At 48.2% G+C, this 25,934-nt stretch overlaps 1 protein-coding gene across 2 annotated transcripts in view; it reads left to right on the forward strand.

Moving 5' to 3' along the window:
• Nucleotides 1–25,934, forward strand: part of RABGAP1 (RAB GTPase activating protein 1) — a 1,076,978-nt gene that overhangs the window by 738,800 nt on the left and 312,244 nt on the right. For both annotated transcript variants that reach the window (XM_085612417.1, XM_085612408.1), the window contains exon 19: nt 2,554–2,595. In XM_085612417.1, the coding sequence (XP_085468543.1) occupies nt 2,554–2,595 (42 nt within the window). The remainder of the gene's footprint in view (nt 1–2,553; nt 2,596–25,934) is intronic.

A 25,934-nucleotide genomic window follows, 5' to 3' on the forward strand; every position in this document is an offset into this window, starting at 1 on the left:
TTACTTCATTGCTGTTACAGGATTACATTATAGCAAGCATTATGTAGGTATTTCAGTGTAAGAAAAATGAAGATAAAAACTAACCAAAATACATTGCCTAAGGTAAGCCATTACTATGAATTAAAATGGTGTACAAATTGGCTAGTGAATTCCTTTCACCCACAGGATTTCCCCCTGCAATAGCCACTTGTCTCCTTCCATTTTCTGTTCTGTTTTGTTTTAGTATTTGAAAATGTAGTAGCAACAGACGGTTTTTCAGATTACTTTCTGATTCTACTTTTGTGCTCATGAAGTCTTGTTGTATTCTGGTGTAATATCTTATCTAAATACAACTTGACAGCATGACATTTCATTAAGTAAATGCACTTAATGTTATAGCATGTGCATTTGTGGCCGGACAGGATGTGTGATTTTGTTTCCTGTTGCGACTGCATTGCAGTGACTCCAGTAATGACAAGGAAATACATCTGCTTTTATCCTATTATCAATTTCATTTGTGTTTTCTTTATTTCTGCATCTAATGTTTTTTAATGGTAGATTCCATTGTAGTCTTTCGTTTTGTAGTAATGGTCAAGATTTCACAATGGCGTATTTGATTTTGTTGCTTTGTGTTGAGTATGTGGGGAAGAAAGGTCTATTGTTAGTTATTTTAGCTTTTCCTTTAATCATATTGTCTCTAATCATGTTTAAGACATTCGACTAATTGTTGAGAAACTGTTCAAAGTGCAAAAATCATTGAATTAGGAAATCAGAACACAGCTCTCTAAATAAACGAAAACTGAGGACAGGCAAAAAAAACACCTGTGGGAAACCTACTTTTTTAAAAAAATGTTAAAGAAATGATTCAAAAATACATAAATTGAAACACTATACTGTTGCCTTAAAATTCAATTATGTCTACCTATGGGCCACCGTGTATCCCACAAAAAGTGCTAAAAATCCCAAAACATCAGGCATTGCTACTGAAGAATCTTGGACTATATATACTATTTACTGGTCCCAATTTGCGATCTGTATTTTTGCAACCAATAAATAATTTAATAACTGATCTATAGACTAATAGCTAGGTTCTTAAAATTCCGAGTCATAGTGGGCCAAAATCTGGCCTATGTCATCCATACTAATGAGGTAGATTGCAAATACCGAATCACTTCCATAGGGTCCATCACAGGGATGGTGGCCGCTCGGGTCACCATACCACCATGTCTGTGATTTTCTTTTTAATATAGCAAACTATTATTTTTTTGGTATGCAGACTGTTTTCCTGAAAGGAAACAGAACTGCTTTAAAAAAAAAAAACGTTTTGCCCCAAATGTAGAGGCAGCAGTGGTGTCTGGTCCATTTACCCCCCTCTTAATTTCTTTCTTTTTTTTTGTTTTCATTACATTCACAAATGTGAATGTGTTACCGTCTCCTTTAAGATGTCGGTAAAATATCAATGTTTAGCGACCGACCATATTTCAATTGCAAACATTGAGAAATTAGATACCAATTTGGTATTTTCAAGGGGCACCTAAAACACACCCCTTCCAGATACCGAATCTGTATCCATTTGGAAGTCCATATTAGAAGTCAGAAATACTTTGCAAACTGAGATTAGTAAATCAAAAGCATTTTCACGGTCGTAAACACCGAATTGGAGCATTTGCGACCATTACAATGCTTGGTACATCTGACCCTTAGTGCTTTGGAGGACAAACAAATAGTTAATTTCTGGACATTTTGTGATCTCACCCAAATGGCTGATTTGGTTTTCATTCACCTCTTAAGTTCTTGTGTATCATATTATGGGATCTCTGTACATTTCTGCTTGACAAAGCTGGCATATAAATGGAAATAGAAAGTTTAGAACAGATATATACAGATCTTTCAACTGATGCTAATAGCAAATCTAGATGTGTTTTTCTAAGAATGGACTCTAGTCATGTTTTTAGCAGATAAGTGCTGCAGATGTAAGAGTATGTTCAAGTTATTTGCCATGTCTCTTGTAAACTTAGTGTCTACATGACCTATGAATCTTCCCTATTTTCAAGTTTAATAAGCAAGGTAACATTGATTCCAAGTAGGTGTATTAGTGGGTATCTGGTCAAAGATGGGCAACCATGTATACTGTACTCTCTCTATGCTTTTGTCTACACCTGTACAAAATTATCCAGGTTCCTTATGGTTCAGGAGAACTTCCCATGCATGCAGAATGGAGGTGGGGCAACAGATTTTGCACCTTGGGTCACTGAGACTGCAACTTGTGTGTGTTACCTCAATGTAATACTGTGTGGTTTGACAATGTTTTCTTTTTACTTTGCAACTTGAAAGAATTTGCTCTGACCTATGGTTTTGTAAATTAAATTAGTTTTGAGACATGTAATGAGTGCAATGTATGCAGTATCTTTGTGGTTGTTGAGCTGTTATGAAATGCTTGCTATAATCCGACTCCACGTAGATGCTACTTCTTTTACAATTGAAAAATGTTATAATTTTCGATTTATCACTCTGTTGATCAAGCTAGTTAAAATAATTAATTTAATCAATGCTAATAGTTGTCTTTTCTCATAGGGAATCAGTGTCATTTTCAATGTTGCCCTTGGATTATTAAAAGTAAGTAATAATCTCAAAGTGTATTTCTTCAACCTGCATATATTAAAAGAATTATGCATTCTTATGTTCACATTATGTGTATTTTTGTCTGCGATGTCTTGACTTTTGCCATCCATGCTTTTCACTTGCTTTTTTTTCAGTAGAATAATCTTTACTTCTGGTTGCTTTTATCTAGCTATTTCATCTTTGGATATTTATGAAACTGTTCTTTCATTGCTATCTTTGTAGGTTTCGAGTCACACCGATCTGTACACTAAAATTAGCTTCTCCCCTGTTTCTTTAGTCTGTATGGTGGACTGTACATAGTCGGGTACTCTTGGTCTAACATGAAACTTTAAATATATTTTTAATGAGAACTAGTACAACCCTGAAATGGGCCCTGAAGTGTATATTTGAAGTTATTGTCTTTCTCCTCACTTGTGACAATGCCCTACAGATGATGCTGTTTGGCTTGGTTATTACTGCCTCCTGTTTATTAATCCACCCTCCTATACATGTTCTACTTTCAAACTATCTAGAATACTGCTGTCCAATGTATCTTCCATTGCCGCTTGCTTCCATCTTTTCTGTCTCCGTTTTTCTGGTTACTTGCCTTTCTGGCCTTCGGTGTACATTGTCCCATATCCCTCTTTCCACAAACCCCTCCTTTTTCCACATTCCTTAGGATTCTTTTCTTCTCACTCACCCTGCAAAACTTAACTTCAGTGTAGAGCCAACTGTTTCCCATATCCATGACAAGCCTTCTGCCATTAAATGAGTACTTTTGTATTTCTATACATTAGATAAGTGGGAGAAGGATAACACCTTACTTCACCCTCCTTGAAGTAAGTATCTACACACAAAAAGAAGAAAGGTGTCTTGGGGTCGCAACTTTTATCAAATTTCAGTCTATTATACAGTGTAGCAAAAGCACATTTACTTTGTAAAAACTGCGCTCGCCCACAACGTATTGAGGCATGCTTCATCATAGGGCTGCTTCTACGCCTCAGCGCAGATTGACGCTTGAGGTGGAGCAATGGGGTGGGGGAAACAATACAAACACAGAGAAAAGGAAAAAGGATCCAAAAAAGGTGCAGATAGTGAATCTTAGAACTAACTAAGGGATATCCTACTAACAGTTTTATTCCTGGATTCTCTTGTCCGTGTTGAAAAAGGTAATCCATACCTCCGAAAGGTGGTGAAGTAAATGTATTATGCACTCTCCACTCCTCGGTTCTACATAGTGGTCGACATGTTTCTGCCGGAATCTGTGTCTCTACCGGCATTCATCAGGACTATCGGATCCCTATGCTAAATTCCCTTACTACTAATAGTATCTCAATATACTCAAGGTTACTCCACCTGTTATGTGGTGTAGTCCAGTACACTTACTCTCATTTGAGATTGAGTTTATTGAATCAATCGCTAGAAATGGCACGAGTGTAGAGGGCGGCCCCCTGTAGTCACAGTCATCAAGGGTGATGCGCCGCCACCTATTTGGTCCCTCCTGGAGCTGTGCAAGTCCTGAATGCCGGTGGAGACAGGGATTCCAGCAGAAACCTGGCGACCCCTATGCAGAACGGAGGGGTGGAGAGTGCGTAATACACTCATTTCACCATCATTTAGAGGTATGGATTACCTTTTTTAACCCGGACAAGGGAATCCAGGAATAAAATTGTTATTAGGATATGCCCTAGTTAGTTTTAAGACTCACTATCTGCACCTTTTTTGGATCCTTTTTCCTTTTCTCCTGTTTGTATTGTTTCCTCCACCCCATTGCTCCGCCTCAAGCGTTGATCTGCGTTCAGGCATAGATTTCGCCCTATGATGAAGCATGTCACAATACGTTGTGGGTGAGGGCAGTTTTTACAAAGTAAATGTGCTTTTGGTACATGGTATAATAGACTGAAGTTTGATACAAAGTTGTGACCTCAAGACACCTTTTTGTGTGTAGATACTTTTGTATTTCATCAGAACTATATTTTGTGCTCCTGTTTATATGCTTCGGCAAGTGTGCTATAACAAGTGAAATAAATTAGAACTACGTGAATCAAATTGCTAACAGATTGGAGGGGGCTTGGCTAAAAACCGATCAAGATGGCTACCTATACTAGGCGTTACAGTCCACAGACACCTAATATCCATCGGAAAGCCTTATAGATCTGCTCCATTAGAAGACAGGACAAAGGGAAGTGCAGCTGCTGTGGATGTTCAACTACATTCTTCCCTTTCTGCCTGTGTGACTTGCCTGGTGCCCAGATTGTTTCTGATTAGTGCTTCGGCCAGTGCATAGACATGCGGAAGGCTGGGACACTGCACTGAACTGCAGCAGGTGTGGCAGTGGAGCTGAATGGTGACTTCCTGAAGCCCTGCCTGGCTGCTTCATCTGCTGTCTGAAGTGGGAGAGGTTGATGGAAGCCTCTCAAAGGCTGGTTTGACATGTGGCTGGCTGACCCCACCAAACTCCTAATTTTAGAGGACAGTGGGGACATTCAAACGGGTTTCCTTCTTCTAGCTCATATGCTTAAGGGGCAGCACTTTTAATTCACAAGAGTTTGCTTTAAACTTAGATATGTTCACTCAGACCCATATTGAGATCCATATGAGGGATAATACAAAGCTGTCCAATCACACTTTTAAGCACATGTGCTCTTAACACTGATTCTTCAGAGTTTTTTCTAACCTTATTCGCTGTTGGCAACTCCATAATGTTAACATTGGGGGGAGGGTTGGGTTGGGTGGGGGGAGGGTTGGGTTGGGTTGGGTGGGGGTGACAGGGTGCCGATTTCAATTTAACACTGGATTCTGTTGTGGCTATTTCTAATTACTGCAAAGGTAGCAATTCCAATACTGTCGGAAGTGTCATTCATGACACTACTACCCTAGTGTTGACTTCATCATGTCTTGGAAGGAAGCCTCCGTTTGCTTCGCTGTGCCGCATCTCAAATGATACCACTTTGCTCCAGTGTCGTACTTCTCTATGCATTGGGTACTCCTTGAAAACACTGCTCCACACTTGCACATAGAAAGGGATCAGAGTGAGGTTTAGGTTGGGACTCCACCTATTGTGTCATTGTCTAAAATACTTAGGCCTGACAAATTAATAGTAACAGTTAAATGTGCACTGGACGGTTACTAACATGGCAGGAATATCATAATCCCATTGTAGCCTTGAATGGCCTGGGATAATGCTCCAAGCTTGACAACCAGGCAGCATCTACTAATCTCTAACAATCTCTGTTGCACCTTTCTCCGGTATCTTTCATGCCTTCTCCTATGTCTCCAAATTACAGAAAAAGTCCAACTATTTCAGCAAAAACATACTCACTACACCTAGAGGAACCCTAAGTTTATCCACGAGCGCAAGTCAAAACTCTCAGTGGTGAAACACCAGAAAGCTTTGTTTTGCAGCGTGAATCCTTGTCTGGATTCACATGCTGTGCATTATTCTGCCATCTAGTGGTTGGGTCCGGTATGGTCTGTTTTCCTCTTTTTTGTGTGGTCTGTTTCTGTTTTGGGCGTCATTGCGATCATTTGGTGCTAGGTCCGTCTCCTGTGTGATGTCAGACGGCGCTCCGGAGGTGGTTGTGCATAGTAGCCATCAATAGATTCTTTTTTCTGTCGTTGAGGGGACGCTCCAAAGAATAGCTGAAAATCTCTGTAAAAACTTTAGATTTAAAGAAAAAGTAACATAGGACATCGACTACACAACTGACCTCCGGAGACGACGTCTTCGATACTGAACACCTCCACCACACGACTACGCATACTTCGGCAAATGGCCTGGTAGGGGCCATGGAAAATACCCCCTTTAAGTTCTGCCCCAAGTGCCACCACAAATTTGCCCAACACAATCCGCATGATGTGTCAACCTCTGTCTACCCAAAGATCACAAACACCAGGATTGCTAGGACGGCGCAGTGTTCCTGTCGAAGACTCTCAGGGCACACCAAAAGCAAAGAAAGGGCCACTACGCAATAGTGTCCCAAAGACAGAAGAAACCTTCCTTGAAGGACTTGGGTCTCTACAGCGATGATGAGTACCAAGGGGTCCCAGCAGAGTCGACGCACAAAGGATTGGATGTCGAAATTCTCGAAGGAGACGCAGAGTAAAAGCACACCCAGAAAAGGATGGCGAAAGACTCTGAGAAAAAGACGGACAAGGTAAGACACTCACAACCGTTGGAACCGAAGGGCCACAATAAAAAGGCACAGCCTAAGGCAGCCTCTGCCGAAAGAAAAGGTGATCGAAGGTCAGCCTTAATCCAAAGAAGCCCACGGAACCTTGCCGAAGGACTCCATGGGGAGATTACATAAGGTGCCAAAGCTGAGGGTCAAGCAAGAAGGCGTGAAGGGAGCTACGCTGCCCTCAAACAGAGTCCACCACTTCAGAGAAGAGGAAATTTCTGGTCACCAACGCCGAGAGAGCCCTCAAGGTCGAAAGAAAGAAAAAATGCCTCGGGCAGAAATGGCGGCACTCCTCCAAAAAGGAGTTCGACGAAGGGCTCAAGGGATTTCGTATCACCTTGGTTCCCACCGCTGACACCGAAAATGTCGACGCCGAAGGCACAGAGGACGCCGAAAAGGAAGATATCATCCTTGAATCGCCTCGAACCACATGCCTAGGACGTCGAAGAGTACATCGATGCCCCAGAGAACGAAGACGCCTCAGACTTTTGAGGATCAATGGATTGACGTCGACACGGAAAGCCCAGAAGAGGAGATATGCTGCTATCCCTCGAAGGCTTCGCCTCCTGATGAAATAGCCTTCTTTAACAGTATATTCTCATGCTACCAAGCATCCTGGACCAAGGCAAGGAAGGCTTCAAGGAGCCAGCTTCAGCCAAAGCAGTGACACTAAGGGTTTAAAAGAAGTATAAACCCTCCTCCAAAGACCCTAAGTATAAACAGGGAAATACTGTACCAGACGCTATAATTGTCACCACAGCAAGGAAGAGGGGCAACTCCCTCTCCAAAACTAGCCCTCCTCCAGAAAAGGAGAACAAAAGATTGGACATGGTAGGCAGGAAAAAAGAGAAGGAGGCAGCGATGCAATGGCGCATCGCAAACTCAAAACACCCTGTTAATCTGAAAGAAACACGTTAGTTAGATTCCTCACCTTAGAATATCCCCAGGCGTCAGACTGGATCCGGAAGATTTTTCGTCAGCAATACCCCTTGCGCGTCGCTAGGTGTCGTCTGCGGCTCCGCGTTCGGCGTCGTGTGCCGGAATGACGTCGTCGGAGTACTTAGACGCCGCCCTCGCGCGCTGACGTCAGTTCTTCTTTTTTCCGCGCCAGTAAGCGCAGATCCGGGAGAGCTGACCCCTTTAGTCACTTTTTGACTAACTTTTTTCAATCCTTTTTCATCTTGTCCCGACTCCGGTGCCGGTAGGATGCCTGGTTTTAAAGCCTGTGCTGACTGCAACCGCTTGATGTCGGTTACGGACCATCACCGCCGGTGCCTTTACTGCTTGGGCCTCAACCACGACGCGGCGTCGTGTTCGGACTGCAAGGCCCTGACCTCGAAGGCTAGATGGGAGCGGTCCCGTAAGCTTCTCGAGCTTCGCCACTCGGCTCCGCGCCCCTCTCGATCCCAGTCCAGGAGGAGGTCCAAGGATCGTCGCGGAGCCGCAGCCGCCGTCATCATCGATCGTCTGGCTCCAAGTCTTCGGGTAAGTCGAAGCACTCCAAGAAGTCCAAGAGGCGACACCGCTCTTCGGACTCCCCTCGCCGGTCGCGCGACTCGGCCGAGGGTCAGGGTGGTTCCACCCCCGCAGCTCCAGCGGAGCCACAGGCGCCGCGCAAGTCCCCATACCCGCCGGTCCCTGGGACTGACGCGACGCTGGCGGAAGTCAGTGCCTTCCTCTCGGCCATGAGGAACCTGGCTCCGCCGTCGACGCCCGCTGGCGCGCCTTCGGGCCCCGCGAACCCGACTGGGCAACCTTGCCTGCCGGCGGCTCCGGCCCCGGCGCCGTCGACGGCTCCGGCCTCGACACCGCAAGCGCCCGAGAGACCCGTTCCCGAGTCCCCGCCGACGCCGGTCGACCTCGTCACGCCTCCTCCGCCGGCGTCGACACCGGTACCACCTCCAACGCCGACTCCGCTCGGCGTCGAGCCCCAGTTCAGCCCCGCTCCGGGCCCGGCGCCGTTACGGCGTCGATGGACGCCGCGTTCGGCGCCGCTGGAGACACATTTTGTCTATGGCCCGGCTCCGATCCTTCCTCCTGCATACCAGGAATCGGATGATGGGGGCGAATGGGAGGGATCCGAGGATCCTATGGCTGTTCAGGCTCAACTGTCACAGGACTGGGCAGATGAACTGGGGGAGGCCAGTGGTCTGGATACCTCTCCAGACACTGGATTCATCTTTCCTCCGACTGTGGCTTCGGAGGAGGGTGCTGCTTTCTCTGTGGTGCTGCGCAAGGCGGCCGCAGCCCTTGGGCTCGAGCCACCTGCCGTGGCTGTGAGGACTAACGTCCTCACTGAGGTGCTTCAGTCTGCAGCAAGCTCCACTGAGCCTCTGGTGCCATTCAATGAGGCCCTCACTGACGTTCTGCAGGGCACCTGGTCCAAGCCCTCCACAGTCCCTCCTGTGGACAGGAACGTCGCTAGGCGCCACCGCCCTGCTCCGGGTGACCCCAGTTTTCTGTCCCAACACCCTACCCCCGAGAGCCTGGTTATCCAGGCCTCTACCTCCCAATCCTCCTTCCCGACCGCTCCGCCGGACCGGGATTCCAAGAGACTGGAACAGTTCGGCAAAAAGCTGTTCTCCTCCCTTAGTTTGGGCCTGCGGTCTTTGAACACCGCCTGTCTCTTGGACCGTTATTCCCACTCTCTGTGGGATACGGTGGTGGACGTGCTACCCCTGTGTCCGGAGGAGGTCCAGACACGACTTACCCAGGCTCTGGCCGATGGGAGGGATGCAGCACGACATGCTATCAGATGTGGGCTTGACACTACGGACTCGCTGGGTAGGGCGATTTCTACCTCAGTGGCGCTTCGACGTCATGCCTCGCTGCGGCCCACGTCCTTTTCGGGCGATGTCCAGAGCACCCTCATGGACATGCCCTTTGATGGCACTCGCCTTTTCGGCGAGAAAGCGGACAGTGCGCTGAATCGCTTTAAGGACTCCCGGGCTACGGCCAAGTCCTTGGGCCTCTCGGCCCCGCGGTCGCAAACTTCCGCCTTTCGCCCCTTTCGTGGCCAAGGAAGGGGTGCCTCCTCATGTACGCCTAGCCACCAGCCGCAGAACCAACCTGCGCGCGGTCGCGGACGTGGTTTCCGCCGAGGCGGTTCTGGAGGAGGACGCGGTCAGCCCACATCCACCCCGGCAGCATCCGCCTCAAAGCCTTCCTAGTCCGAGCTTTCAGGCCCATTCCACGCCAGTGGGCGGCAGAGTTCGCCATCACCTGCTCCACTGGCGGTCCATCACATCGGACAGGTGGGTGCTGCAAATCGTCCGAAGGGGCTACTCCCTCCCCTTCGAGACGACCCCTCCAGCCATGCCACCGCAGCACCACCGTATCTCGGGGGATCATTTGAATCTTCTCCATGAGGAGGTTTCGGCCCTCTTGGCCAAGGGGGCCGTCGAGCGCGTTCCGAGCCCAGAAGTAGGTCGTGGTCGTTATTCCCACTACTTTCTGGTTCCCAAGAAGGGCAAAGGGGGCCTACGCCCTATCTTGTACCTCCGGAACGTCAATGCCTTCCTCCGGAAGGAAAGGTTCAAGATGTTAACTTTGGCTCAGGTTTTAGCTGCCCTAGACCCTGGAGACTGGATGCAAGCGTTGGACTTGCAGGACGCATATTTCCACATTCCCGTCCTGCCGGCCCACCGGCGTTACCTGCGGTTCACGGTGGGCCAAGAGCACTTTCAGTTTACCGTGCTCCCCTTCGGCCTCACCAGTGCCCCTCGGGTGTTCACGAAAGTGATGGCGGTGGTCGCAGCTCATCTGCGCAGATCAGGGGTTCCAGTCTTCCCCTATCTCGACGACTGGTTGTTGAAGGCGGGCTCGCCCCAGGCAGTCGTCTCCCAACTCCAGACTACGGCGGATCTCCTGCATTTGCTGGGATTTTCCATCAACGTGCCGAAGTCACACCTGAGTCCCTCTCAGCAGCTCCTCTTCATCGGAGCGGTTCTCGATTCGGCGCAGTTCCGGGTCTATCCGCCGGAACAGCGGGTCCGGGATATTCAGGCCCTGATTCCCATCTTTCGGCCTCTATCCTGGGTTTCGGTCAGGCTAGTGTTGCGGCTTCTGGGGCTGATGGCCTCCTGCATCCTACTAGTGCATCACGCCAGGCGGCGCATGCGGGCTCTGCAGTGGGACCTGAAGTTTCAGTGGGCCCAGCATCACGGCAACCTGTCCGACCATGTCTTGATCTCGGAGGGCACTGCACAGCAGTTGCAGTGGTGGCTCACGGACCGCGATTGGGTCAAGGTCAAGAGCCTCTCCCTTCCCCAACCGGAGCATGTCGTAGTGATGGATGCGTCCCTCCTGGGATGGGGTGGCCATGTGGGAGAGGCGGAGATCAGAGGCCTCTGGTCTCCGGCGGAGTCTCGTCTCCACATCAACCTGTTGGAGTTGAGAGCGATCCGACTTGCACTGAAAGCCTTCCTTCCCTCTGTCAGGGGAAGTGTTGTGCAGGTGTTCACGGACAACACCACCGCCATGTGGTATTGCAACAAACAGGGCGGGGTGGGGTCGTGGACCCTGTGTCAGGAGGCTCTGCGCCTCTGGACGTGGCTGGAACACCAGGGCGTCACCCTAGTGGTTCAACATCTGGCGGGCTCTCTGAACGCCAGATCAGACGAACTCAGCCGCCGGTGCATGATGGATCACGAATGGCGTCTGACCTCCGAAGTGGCGCAAGGTCTCTTTCAGCAGTGGGGAGAGCCTTGGTTAGATCTATTCGCCACCGAAGAGAACGCGCAATGTCAGCAGTTCTGCGCGTTGGAATTTCCAAGGCGGCACTCGCTCGGCGACGCTTTTCGTCACGAGTGGAGTTGCGGTCTGTTGTACGCCTTTCCGCCTATACCACTTCTGCCCAGAGTGCTGAAGAAGATCAGGCACGACCGGGCCCAAGTCATCTTGGTGGCTCCGGATTGGGCACGAAGGTACTGGTATCCCGAGCTACTCAGTATGTTGACCGTTCCTCCGATACGTCTGCCCCTTCGGGAGGATCTTCTGTCGCAGCAGCAGGGGACGGTCCTCCACCCGAACCTGTCCAGCCTCCACCTCCATGCGTGGAGATTGAGCGGCAGCAGTTGATGCCATTTGACTTGCCTCCTGAAGTCTGTGATATCATTCTGGCAGCCAGGCGTCTCTCCACAAAGACTGTATACGCCTGCCGGTGGAACAAATTTGTGGCATGGTGCACAGCAAAGGCTGTGGATCCCCTTTCCGCCCCTCTTTCTGAGGTTCTACTGTTTCTTCTTTCTTTGGCCCGGCAGGGCTCTGCCCTGGGCACCCTGAAAGGTTATCTTGCTGCCATCTCTGCCTTCTTGCGGCTTCCTGATCAGCCTTCTCTTTTCAAGTCCCCTGTAGTTGCACGCTTTCTAAAAGGCATTACTCACACGTTCCCTCCTGTCCCTTTTGTAATGCCTCAGTGGGACTTGAATCTTGTTCTCACATTTCTAATGTGCGCTCCCTTTGAGCCTCTTCATAATTGTCCTCTTAGTCTGCTGACGCTTAAGACTGCTTTTCTGGTAGCCATCACCTCAGCTAGACGGGTGAGTGAGCTCCAGGCTTTATCATCAAATCCTCCTTTTCTCTCTGTTCATCCAGACAAGGTTGTCCTTCGGCCTCGTCCCTCCTTTCTTCCGAAAGTGGTGACCCCCTTTCATCTTGGGCAGTCTGTCACCTTGCCCACCTTCTTTCCGCCTCCGCATCCTTCCAAAGAGGAAGAGAGGCTCCACCGTCTGGACCCAAAACGTGCGCTCTCCTTTTATCTGGACCGCACTAAACATTTCCGGGTGGACGACCAACTTTTTGTTGGATACGTGGGTGCTAAGAAGGGGAAAGCCGTGCACAAACGGACCATCTCTCGGTGGGTCGTTTTGTGCATCAAAATGTGTTATTCCTTGGCAAAAAAGGACCCTCCTGTTGGGCTGCGCGCCCATTCTACTCGGGCCACAGCGGCTACTACTGCTTTGGGACGGGGTGTCCCTTTGCAGGACATCTGTCAGGCGGCAACGTGGGCTTCGCTACACACGTTTGCCAGGCATTATTGCCTTGACAGCCAAGTCCGGAGGGATGGCTTCTTTGGCCGTTCTGTTCTCCAGGACTTTCTGGTGTGATCTTGGTTCGCAGACCCACCACCGGGGATGGTATTGCTTGGGTATCTATTCTAAGGTGAGGAATCTAACTAACGTGTTTCTTTCAGATGAACAAGTTACTTACCTTCGGTAACGATGTATCTGTAAGAAACATTAGTTAGTTAGATTCCTCACCGACCCACCCATCCTCCCCGTTCTGCGAACTGACATCTAGGGTTAAGGTTATCCTTTTCAGGCCCCTAGATATTATTTTTGGCACCAGTGTCGGTCTTTGCATGGCTCTGCGTTCCTGGCGCGGAAAGCTATGTACAAGAACTGACGTCAGCGCGCGAGGGCGGCGTCTAAGTACTCCGACGACGTCATTCCGGCGCACGATGCCGACGACTGACGCGGAGCCGCAGACGACGCCTAGCGACGCGCAAGGGGTATTGCTGACGAAAAATCTTCCGGATCCAGTCTGAAGCCTGGGGATATTCTAAGGTGAGGAATCTAACTAACTAATGTTTCTTACAGATACATCGTTACCGAAGGTAAGTAACTTGTTCTACAGGTATGGTCACCAGCAATGATATGACATCGAGGGGCTCATCAACAAGCTCCCAGAAGAGGACAGGAAAAGGGCAAAATCCATTGTCCAGGAAGGCAAAAATATTGCAAATACATGCTTGAAGTCCGCACTCGACGCAGCAGACATGGCCAGCAGACTAATGTGCACAGGTACCACACTAAGGAGACCTGCTTGGCTACGAATATTCGGCTTTAAGTAGGAGGTGCAGACCTCCATCATTAACATATTTTTCACAGGACACGCCCTGTTTGGAAAAGAAGTTGACTAATCCCTTCCAACAAATAAAGAAAGACAACAAAACCACAAGAGCTATGGGAGCCCTGCAATAAAGAGGAGCTTTCAAAAGAGGAGGTTTTACCGGAAGAAAAACACACAGGAAGAGGAGCCTTCACACAAGGACAACAGATGCCTCATCAACAAGGGCTCAGGCAACAGTCAAGCCAACAGACAGGATATCGAAACAGGCAACAACAGCCAAAGCAGTCCTTTCGACGAAGGGGAAGAGGCAGAGGCCAGCCCTCCAGAAGAAGAGGAGCTGGATCAAAGTGACTCCTGCACAAAAAAGGACACGCACACAACACCAGTGGGGGGGGGGCAGGATTGCACAATACCTGCGACAATGGCAAAATATCACTACATACAATTGGATATTAAATTTGATAAAATACAGGTATTTCATAGAGCTGACAAAGACACAGCTAGCAAACCCCCCGAAAAAACAAAAAAGTACATCATATCAGAAATCACACGATTGAGATCAGAAATCAAAGAGCTTCTTCAAAAGCAAGCGATAGAAACCGTACCAAAGGAAGGCCATTTCATGGGAAAACTACTCACCATACTTCCTAGTTCCCAAGCAAGACCTTACACTGAGGCCTATCCTAGACCTAGGGTTCATAAACAAGTTAATTCTAACGCAACATTTCAAAATGACTACACTTCAAGAAATAATACCGCAAATTAAAAAAGCAGACTAAATGACAACAATACACCTCAAAGACGCCTATTTGCACATCCCCATGGACATAAGCCACAAAGTATCCCAGATTCTTACACGAAGGAGCACACTACCAGTTCAAGGTACTTGCTTTCGGAATAAAATCTGCACCACATGTCTTCACCAAGTGCCTAGCCGCAGTGGTAGCACACCTATGAAAGGAGTGAATACACGTTTACCCTTATTTAGATGGCTGGCTTATAAGAGCAAATACAAAACAAAAGTGTCACAGCCATGTTCAACGAGTAATCCTCACACTCCAAAAACTAGGATTCTCAATAAATCACAAGAAGTCATCAACAAGGCCAGAACAAGAAAAAGCCTTCTTAGATGCAAGACTCAACTCAATGCTCTCACAAGCTTATCCAACACAATACAGTGTACACTCCATCAGGCAGAAAACTTACCAGAGGGGTCAATCTCTGACTGTAAGGAGAGTCATGAAACTCCTGGGCATGATGGCATCATGCATCCCACTCTTTCCTCATGCCTACCTCCATATGCGACCCTTCCAGGAATGGCTTCCCAAAAATTGGTCACAGGCCACAGGGAGTTGGGAGGATCTTGTAGTTGTTACACAGAAACTGCAAGCAGAAATACAATGGTGGACATCCAGGAACATAGCACTAGGCAGACCATTCAAAACCATACTCCCTCTGACAATCACAACAGATGCATCCCACTGTGGATGGGGGGCACATCTTGGCCAATTGAAAATATGATGTCAGTGGCACAAACTTGACTCCATAAAACACATTAACTACCTGGAGATGAAAACAGTCCTTCTAGCACTCAAGGTGTTCCAGAACCACATCCGCATTAAGTCTATCTTGATTCAAACAGAAAACAATACCACAATGTTCTGCCTCAACAAAAAGGGAGGTACAAAGTCAATCCCACTCAGCAATCTAGCACAACCGATCTGGAAATGGGCAATTCCACAAAGAGCTCTCGAAGTTGACCCCCATAGATTTTGACTGATTACTCTATAACATTTTTACTGGACTCTGAATGTATATTTGGTTTTATGAATAGTGTACATGTAACTAACAAGTTAAAAGGTGGTTTCTGGGATAGGGCGTATGCCATGTAAACAGTTTACAGTTGATAGGCACAGGCACTTTAAAAAACAAAATTGTAATGGAGGGCCAGTGGGCTTGAGCTTGTCCTTACGAGGATTACTGTGTGTTTACTTATGATTGCTTTCTATATTGCACAAAGAATCAATCTGCAAACAATACACCTACCAGGAATATACAACACAACAGCAGATTAACTGAGCAGGCAGAACAGCTGCTCCCACGAGTAGAAATTGAAACAAAAGACCATGAAATACATCTCCAACCTCTTGGGGACCCCAGAGATAGACCAGTTTGCGAAAATACAGAACAGGAAATGCCAGTTCTTTGCCTCCACCACCTGTCAAAAGGGACTGCCCTGTCGCTAGGTTGGTCAGGGACATTTGCTTACACTTTTCCTCCAATACCCCTAATCCAAAGTGTCCTGGAAAAAGCAAGAAAACCCGGGACAAACATAATCCTTATTGCTCCACAATGGGTCAGACAAACATGGTACTCAAGTCTGCTAGAACTGTCCAAGGGACAATTAATCAGACTCAAAGCGGACAAGGACCTACTGACAATGCAACAGGGAAAAATCTTCCACCTGGATCCAGCGACGCTACGCCTATCGGCCTGGCACCTGAATACGTAGTTTGGTCACCTAAACTTGCTGCAGAGAACAATGGAAATTCTAAAACAGGCAAGAAAACAAACCAAAAGTTAATGCAATGCCACAAAATGTTAACGGTACACCACTTGGTGCACAGCAAACAACCTTATGGACTCAATCACCACACAAACTGTGATCATATACCTAACACACCTAGACAGCCACATCAACTACTCAAGCCTAAAAGTACACCTCACAGCTATTGTTGCCTTCACCAGGGGAAAATCATGCAACAGTTTCTTCATAAGACCTGTCATAAAAGGATTCCTAGAGGCATCTAAAAGAATTGCATCCCCAAGGGCATCTCCAACCCCCATGTGGAGTTCAAATACAGTCCTCACGCAACTTATGACCGAACCGTTTGAGCCCATGCACAAAGCAGACCTCAAACACATCACCTTAAAGACAGCATTCCTAATAGCCATTACATCCTTACGATGAGTAAGTGAACTACAAGCATTAACCATAGAAGAACCAAACATTCACATCCATAAAGACAAGGTTATCCTAAGAACTAATCCTCAGTTCTTACCATAAGTTGTGTCCAAGTATCACTTGAATCAAAGCATTCATCTACCAGTCTTTTTCAAAAAACCAACACACAAAATTGGAAAAAAGCCTCCATACCCTGGATGGAAGGAGGGCTTCACTGTATTATCTACAGAAAACAGAACACGCTTGCAAATGCAAACAGCTGTTTGTTGCTTACTCACATACCAACACAGGGACGGCTGTCACAAAGGCAACAATTGCACGATGGATAGTCTAAACCATCCAACGATGTTATGCCTCTGCAGGAAAAACTCTAAGGGTAAGTCCAAAAGCTCACTCAATTACAAAGAAAGGAGCAACTTTAGCATTCATGGCCAATGTGCCAATAGACACTATATGTGCTGCAGCCACATGGACATCCTCGCACCCTTTCACCAAGCATTACTGTGTATAATAATACATATTAATAAGGAAGCACAAATAGGACAGAAGGTACTTCAACACCTGTTCGCTAAGTCATCCTCTCACCACAGCCTCCCCAAAAAGGGAGAAACCACTACGTAATCTGAGGCACAGCATGTGAATCCAGAAAAGGATTCCCGTGGCAAAATAAAATGGTTACTTGCCAGTAGGAGTAGTTTTGCAGCTTGAAGAGCTTTCTGGATTCACATGCGACCCACCCAGCCTCCCCTACAAGGAATACAAGCAGGTGGGAAAATATAATTAACAATTCACTAAAGTACCATTTAAAAGACCGGAAGACTGAAACACAGAAAAAATAAATCAAAAGATGCCTACTACGCATAACAACCTCAGGGGCGCCGCCTGACGTCACACAGGGAACGGACCTAGCACCAAATGGTGGTTGACGATGCCCAAAACAGGAAAAAAGAAAAAGAAGACAAAGACTATTCCGAAACCAACCACTAGATGGCGGAATGATGCACAGCGTGTGAATCCAGAAAACTCTTCAAGCTGCAAAACTACTCCTACTGGTAAGTAACCATTTCGATATTCCCACTCCAGCTCAAAATTGGTGCTGTGAACTCAAATCGTTCCTGAGGTACATCTTCCTGGCAGTCGAAGAAGAAACTCCATAAGTCCAAGCGGGACTCTGCCCCTTCCTTCCACTCCGCTCTTGATCTCCAGATATGGCTTGTGGGCATTCCCGTCTCTCAGGGGTCTCGCTCCCGTTCTACTGAGGATCCCATTTCATCTCTGGTCCTAGGTTCCCCAGACCATCGGTGATATTACAGCAGGTAGAGGCCTTTCGTAAAGCCATGTCACACATTTTGGATACACTCCTGGCTCCCACTGGCGCGTCCTTGGGCCCCACCTACCTGCTGGGACTACCACACGGCCTGTGAGCCCGTTTAAAGTTCTGTGTTGGTGCCAAGACTGGCACTGAAATAGTCATAAGCTTCTTGGAGTTGATGCCTGCATCATCACCCCACCAAACCCCCCAACAGTACCGGAGAAAGGCCCGCAACACATTATGGTGTCTGATTCTGAGGTGGCGTAGTCTCAACCTCGACTGAGACCACGTCCAGATCGTGATGGGTCACAGCCCCTGAACCCAGGCTCAGACACAGTTTAGCTGCCAAGAGCTTGTCTTATCAGAAATGTCAAACTCCTCTGCCTCCTTAACAGGCTTCCCAGCCCTTTTGAAGTCCAGGCTGTGGGCCCAACAGACAACGACCTGGCCAACAGGGAAGATGTTTATCCCAATCTTTTGCCCCTCCTTCCACTAACTCCAATTCCCTTTAGAGCACCTTTACCAGCAAATCGTTGAGGTTTTTTTGGTGCCGCCTGTATGACAGTCAAACTAGTGTGTCATAATTCAATAGGGTCCAATGTTAGACACACAGTTAAGACTTTGCAATCTTAACTGTGTTTCTAACATTGGACCCTATTGAAGCCCATTTGGGATGGAAATACAACCGGACTTAAGGATCTTCACTCACTGAAGAAGTCGCTGCGCACAACCGTAAGCACGACGAAACACGTGTTGGCTAAGGCTGTTGTGAATAAACTGAAGCGTATGTTCCAGCAAAAACTCAAGTCAAGTCACATCAGCATTATTCGATGTAAAATGTACAACCATAAAAGCATACTAAACAGGAAGTACTAGTGTGCATTTTTTCTTGGCAATATAACAATGTTCATATTAAATAACATTTTCAAATCCATACAAATTTAAAAAGTACCAATATTTCAAGTTTTTGTCACACTGTTATTGATATAATTGATACACTGTTAGCATGTGCAGGGGACTGTTCTATTGTACAAGGTTATAAGGCTATTAGAATATTCCGCCCTATGGATGGCCTAATTAAACAAGCATTAAAAATGCAATAGGTCTAGCCTTTGATTAAGTTAAAGCCATTTGCTTTGCTATACAATACCATTAGCAAAGCAAATGGCTTTAACTTGATCCAAAGTGAGACCTATTGCATTTTCAATGCTTGTTGTAAACCTGTTTCTCAGTGTTCGAGGCATGTGGGCTGCTGAATTCATATCTGTGCATAGATCGCCGCCTAGTATTGGGTCCGGATGTTTGCACGTTGTTGTCCTGGAAGAGTCTTCGAAGTATCCTGGGATAGGTGACTCCTCCCCTGGACTACAGTGCGCATGGGCATCCTCTCCATCCTCAGATTGTTTTTTTCCGCCATTGGGTTCGGATGTGCTATCTTGACTCAAGTTAGGAAAATCTTTTTTCAGGCCAAAAGGCCTTTAGTTCGCGTCGGTACTGTTCTCGATCGGTATCGATAGTATCTTTGTTAGTTTACTAACTTCCAGAACAAACTTTCGCATCTTACCCGACCGTCGATTCGACATAAACGATGGAATCGAGGACACCATTCAAGAGGTGTCCGGTATGCAATGCGAAATATCCCCACGTCGACGTCCATCCGGTGTACAACAAATGCCTTTCACCGGATCATGACGAATCTACATGCATGGCCTGTGCCAGATTTCGATCCAAGAAGACTCTACGGAATCGACGAGCGGCGAGACTCGAGGCGCAGCAAGCGGCACCGGCCCCGGCCGACATCTTCAACGCCGAGACCGAAGATGTCGAAGAAGTGGAGAACCTACCCTCCAGTCCAGTTTCCGAACATGACTCCGGATCGGAAGACGTCGACGAACCACTCTTTCGCAGAGATGAAGACGACACCGAGGTAGGAGACTACAATGAGGCCTTAGGGGCCGAAGAGAGTAGCTCCGGTGACGAGCAAGGCCTACCCGTTCAGACTGAAGAAAGCCCAGTGCAACAGTCTATGGCTCCGGTCGAGGGATCGCCTTCGGGCCTTACCCAAGATCTATCCCACAGTTCTTCGGCCCCGCCCTCGGGCCCGGCCTCGGACATTCAGCGGCAGCCATTAATGCCCAAAACGGCTGGTTTCCCTTCTTTAAAACCGAAACCGAAAGCTGTATTGGTTCAATTGAAACCGAAACCGAAAGTGGCGCTGGTCGGATCGAGGCCCTCCACACCTTCGACGCCAGCAAAACACATCGGCACCGAGCGCACCAAACGAGACTTCGGTGCCGAACTCGAAGCGGCCGACGTCGGAGTCGACATAAGGAAGAAGGCCTTCGGTACCACCAAACCTGCTCGGCTCCCGGCACCGACGCAATCGACTCCGACCCCAAAGGTCAAACAGCCTGCTGCTTCTCACACCGCTTCCACGGCGACACCAAAGCCACACTCATCGAAGAAGTCGACGGCCATTCCCGCCCCTCGACTCGATGACCCACCGGCGCCGAAAAAATCCACGACCGCCTCAACAGAACCGGTCGGTGCAAAAGACTCGAGGGCGCTCCAGACGTGACCCATTGCTGCGCAAAGCACCAAAAAGAAAATGGTCCTCCAGGACACGTCGGGCTCCGAACCAATTAAAGCTCCAGCAGCCTCTTCGACACCAGCCAACATTACTTTTGGCCTGCCACCATCCACGGCCCCGAAACTGTTCCAAATCAGGACACGGGTGACCCATACCACGATCACGCCTGCCGAACGCTCTGCGGAGACGTCTCCATCGCATCTAATCGACGCCGACACCGGCAGGATGATTATCCACAAACGGAAAATAACTTCGGAGCCGGCTTTGGACTCCTTCAGGATTCCACTTAAAAGAAAGCTGCCTGTGGCTTCAGAACCAGTTCTTTACGAACCTTTCCACTCACCCTACCAGGATCCACAATCCTTCTCTCCCACACACTCCGACACGGATGCGTTGTTGGACTACATGGGTGACCAAGTCCCCTACCCCGGAGACATGGGCCCTGACGGCCAACAGGACCCTGATCAAACTTGGGATGACCCTGTGGACCCAGGTGCACCTATGGATGCACAAGACCTGCAACTCTATGGAGCAAAAACATCTCCCACAGAGGACACGGCAGCGTTCAACGCTCTAATTGAACGTGCTGCGGCCAATCATGGGGTGCAACTTCACTCGGACACCGTCGAGGACGACTTTCTTATGGATACTTTTGCATCCTCAGAAAGGAATATAAAAACTCTACCCATGTTGAAGGGTGTCCTCAAACCAGCAAAGGACATCTTCAAGGAACCCACCAGGGCAAGAGTGATAAACCCCAGGATCGACAAGAAATACAGATCAGCGCCTGGGGACCCTACTTACATCAGAGGCCAATTACCTCTGGATTCCATTGTCGTTGCGAATGCTCGCAAGAGGGCACACTCACAAACAACAGGTGACGCTCCTCCCCCGGACAAAGTGTCCAAGATGTTAGAGACCTCTGGCAAACGGGTTGCCGCCCAGGCAGCCAACATATGGCGCATTGCCAATACTCAAGCACTCCTCGCTCGCTACGATAGAGCGCACTACGACACATTAGAGCAACTAATCCAACATCTCCCTGACCAATACAGAGAAGGTGCAGAGATCCTCATCAGGGAGGGACAGCTCCTCACAAACGCATCCATCAAGTGCGCGCTGGATGCCGCAGACACAGCTGCCAGGGCCATAAACACTAGCGTCATGCTGCGACGACATGCCTGGTTACGAATCTCCGGATTCAAACCTGAGGTGCAAAACAACATACTCAACCAGCCTGTCAACCCCGACTATTTATTCGGCCCGGAGGTTGACACCACCCTAGAGAAAATAAAGAAGGACACGGACACTGCAAAGTCCATGGGGGCTCTCCAGACTCAGTCCTTTCGGAGCGGCTCCTTTCGTCGCCCCGGAAATAGAGGAGCAGGTAGAGGACAGGGGTCACAGCAAACATACAACAAGGGCAATACACAAACCACCTACGATAAAAACACCCGGGGTGGATATCGTGGCTCCAGTACAAAGGGCAGAGGACGCGGCTACGGCAACACCAGGTCCTCCCCCAAGAACAAGCAGTGACGCCCTCTCCCTTCCTCCCGACCACATAACACCTGTCGGGGGAAGGCTACAAAGGTTCCTGTCCACGTGGAACTCCATCACCACGGACAGGTGGGTCAAAGATATTGTCAAATACGGTTACTGTCTAGAACTAACCTCCACTCCACCCACAATACCTCCAAAAAACCGTCCTATGTCCTCAGAGCACTTAACGCTCTTACAGCAGGAGGTGCAAAGTATGCTTCTAAAAGGCGCAATAGAGGTCGTACCCGTCCACGAGCAAGGTACGGGGGTGTACTCCCCGTACTTTTTAATACCGAAAAAGGACGGGTCACTCAGACCTATATTAGCCCTGAGACCCCTAAACAGATACATTCTTTCCGAGCATTTTCACATGCTCACTCTACAGCAAGTCCTCCCGCTGCTTAAGCAGGGAGACTTTCTAGCCACACTGGACCTCAAGGATGCGTATTTCCACATACCCATTCACCCATCACACAAAAAATACCTCAGGTTCACTGTTCAAGGGCAGCACTACCAATTCAAAGTCCTTCCCTTCGGCGTGACAACGGCACCAAGGGTGTTTACAAAGTGCCTAGCTACTGTGGCGGCACATCTACGGAGGCAGCACATACACGTCTACCCTTACCTGGACGACTGGCTCGTTCAAGCGAAGTCAGCCCAGCAATGTGCCAGCCACATGTCCCGCACCATTCACCTCCTTCACAGTCTGGGGTTCTCACTAAATTACCCAAAATCCCATCTACAGCCCGCACACGTACAACAGTACCTAGGTGCGACTATAGACACTCTGGCGGCCACAGCTCAGCCAAATTTGGTGAGAATCAACAGCATGCAAATGCTGATTTCAAAGTTCAAACCACAACACTCCCTTCCCGCGCGAGTGTTCATGCAGTTGATAGGCATGATGGCCTCCTGCATCTTCATAGTCCCCCACGCGAGACTACATATGCGCCCGCTTCAGGAGTGCTTAGCACGTCAGTGGAATCAGGCTCAAGGACAGTTGAAAGACCTAGTGTTGGTGAGCGGTCGGGCATACAACTCTCTGCATTGGTGGAATCCACAAAACCTTTGCAAGGGCCGACCGTTCCAAGAGCCTGTCCCACAGATAATACTAACGGCGGACGCGTCTCTCCAGGGATGGGGAGCTCATGTACTCCATTACACAGTGCAGGGACTATGGACACAACAACAAAAGAAGATGCACATCAACCTTCTAGAGCTGATGGCAATCTTCCTCGCTATGAAAGCATTCAAAGTACACTTGTGCAACAAAGTCGTGTTGATCCGGACGGACAACATGACTGCCATGTACTACATACAGAAGCAGGGAGGAACACACTCTCCACAGTTGTCTCATCTGGCTCAGAGCATGTGGAAGTGGGCCATTCAAAGGAACATGTTCCTCATGGCAGAACACCTCCCCGGCAAGGACAACCAGATGGCGGATCTGCTCAGCAGACAAAGCCACCAGATGCACGAGTGGGAGTTACACCCATCAGTACTCCAACCGTACTTCCAGCAGTGGGGTCATCCAGAGATAGACCTATTCGCGACAAGCGAAAACGCAAAATGCCAAAGCTTTGCCGCCAGGTTCCCACATCCGCAGTCGCAGGGCAATGCGATATGGATGAACTGGTCCGGCAGATTTGCGTACGCTTTTCCCCCAGCACCACTGATACCGCTGGTGGCACGCAAACTGCGTCAACACTCACTGACGCTCGTCCTGGTTGCTCCAACGTGGGCACGCCAGCCGTGGTACACCACCTTTCTCGAACTTTCCGTGGTGCCGCATCAAAGGCTGCGGGTCAAACCCGAGCATTTGACGCAGAACCATGGAGAGATTCAGCACCCAGATCCGCAACAGCTGAACCTGGCAATCTGGCTCCTGAAGTCCTAGAGTTTGGCTACCTAAACCTGCCACCTGACTGTATGGACATCATTAAGGAGGCCAGGAGACCCACTACCAGAGCTTGCTATGCAGCAAAATGGAAGAGGTTCGTCATTTATTGCAATAATAATGACATTAACCCGCTAGATGCATCCATCCAAAACATTATTTGTTACCTATTACACCTATACCGATGCAATCTGGCGTACACCTCTATACGTGTCCATTTGACCGCAATATCAGCCTATCTGCAGACCAGGCAGCACCTCTCTCTATTTAGAGTGCCTGCCATCAAAGCATTCTTGGAAGGACTCAAACGAGTCATTCCACCAAGCCACCCACCGGCTCCGATGTGGAACCTCAACTTGGTCCTCACACGCCTGATGGGTCCACCCTTTGAACCTCTACACTCATGCGAGATTCAATTCCTTACCTGGAAAGTAGCTTTCCTAGTAGCGATCACTTCTTTGAGAAGAGTTAGTGAACTCCAGGCACTAACCGTTCAAGAGCCATTTATACAGGTTCACGCCAACAGGGTCGTACTACGTACCAACCCCAAATTCATGCCAAAGGTGGTATCGCAGTTCCACATGAATCAAACCATTGAACTGCCCGTTTTCTTCCAAAACCCACAAACTGTCGCAGAAAGGGCACTCCATACACTAGATGTCAAAAGGGCCCTCATGTATTATATCGACAGGACCAAACCCTTTAGGAAAACACAACAACTTTTCGTTGCCCTTGCCCCACACCACAAAGGTAACGCTATCTCCAAAGCAGGAATAGCCAGATGGATCGTTAAATGTATTCAAATTTGCTATCAAAAGGCTAAACGCACTTTAACGATTCCCCCACGAGCCCACTCAACACGTAAGTTAGGGGCCTCAATGGCTTTCCTAGGAAACATTCCTTTGCATGACATATGTAGAGCAGCCACCTGGTCCACTACACATACATTTACCAAACACTATTGTGTAGATGTGCAATCAAAACAGCAGGCAGCTGTAGGACAGGCTGTTCTCAAAACTCTTTTTCAGACCGCTGCAGCTGGCACTGGTAGCCGCCGCTAATAAGAGGGCACTGCTATATATTCTATGCACAGATATGAATTCAGCAGCCCACATGCCTCGAACTGAATATGCTACTTACCAGTATGCATCTGTTCTTGGCATGTAGGGCTGCTGACATTCATATCGCCCTCCCTCCTCCCCGGCGCCTGTAGCAGCTGCAGCTCTCAGAATTACTGTAAGCATGGTCATCACTTTCTATATCTACTCCATCACTGCCACAATGGCGAAAAACAATCTGAGGATGGAGAGGATGCCCATGCGCACTGTAGTCCAGGGGAGGAGTCACCTATCCCAGGATACTTCGAAGACTCTTCCAGGACAACAACGTGCAAACATCCGGACCCAACACTAGGCGGCGATCTATGCACAGATATGAATGTCAGCAGCCCTACATGCCAAGAACAGATGCATACTGGTAAGTAGCATATTCAGTATGGTATAAATTACATAAAATTAAAGGCTTTCTTACACCGCTGGATGATGAATCTTTAGACTATATGCCCAAGACCCTTTCTCAGCCCGGAGTCCAAAAAAGGCAGAACCCCACATGCACCACCGTCTTGTATGAATTTTGCAGATTTCACAGACTGGTGCTTGACCTTTACATCTTTTCTATTACATACAGCAGGGAACTTGCTAAGTGACACTAAGAAATCATGTTTACTTCAGTACATTTAAAAACTTACTTCAGTACATTTAAAAACCCAATACAGAAGTAATTTCAGATCGGATTACATTATTGTTCCTATTCACCATAGACTGAGCAGACCCATTCACAACTATTCCGATCCTGAGAAAACACAAGTGGGAGTTGGGTTTTTTAGTTTTTGGTAAAAAAAACGAAAAGCAGTCAAACATTTCATAAATATGTAGGAATCAAAAATAATGTCCCCGGTAAATCAGCAGAAGAAATATGTTGGAACGTACCCACTTAAAATATACAAAAACAATTAC

Source organism: Triturus cristatus, chromosome 1_2 (assembly GCF_964204655.1).
Source record: "Triturus cristatus chromosome 1_2, aTriCri1.1, whole genome shotgun sequence".
In the NCBI taxonomy this organism is placed as follows: Eukaryota; Metazoa; Chordata; class Amphibia; order Caudata; family Salamandridae; genus Triturus; species Triturus cristatus.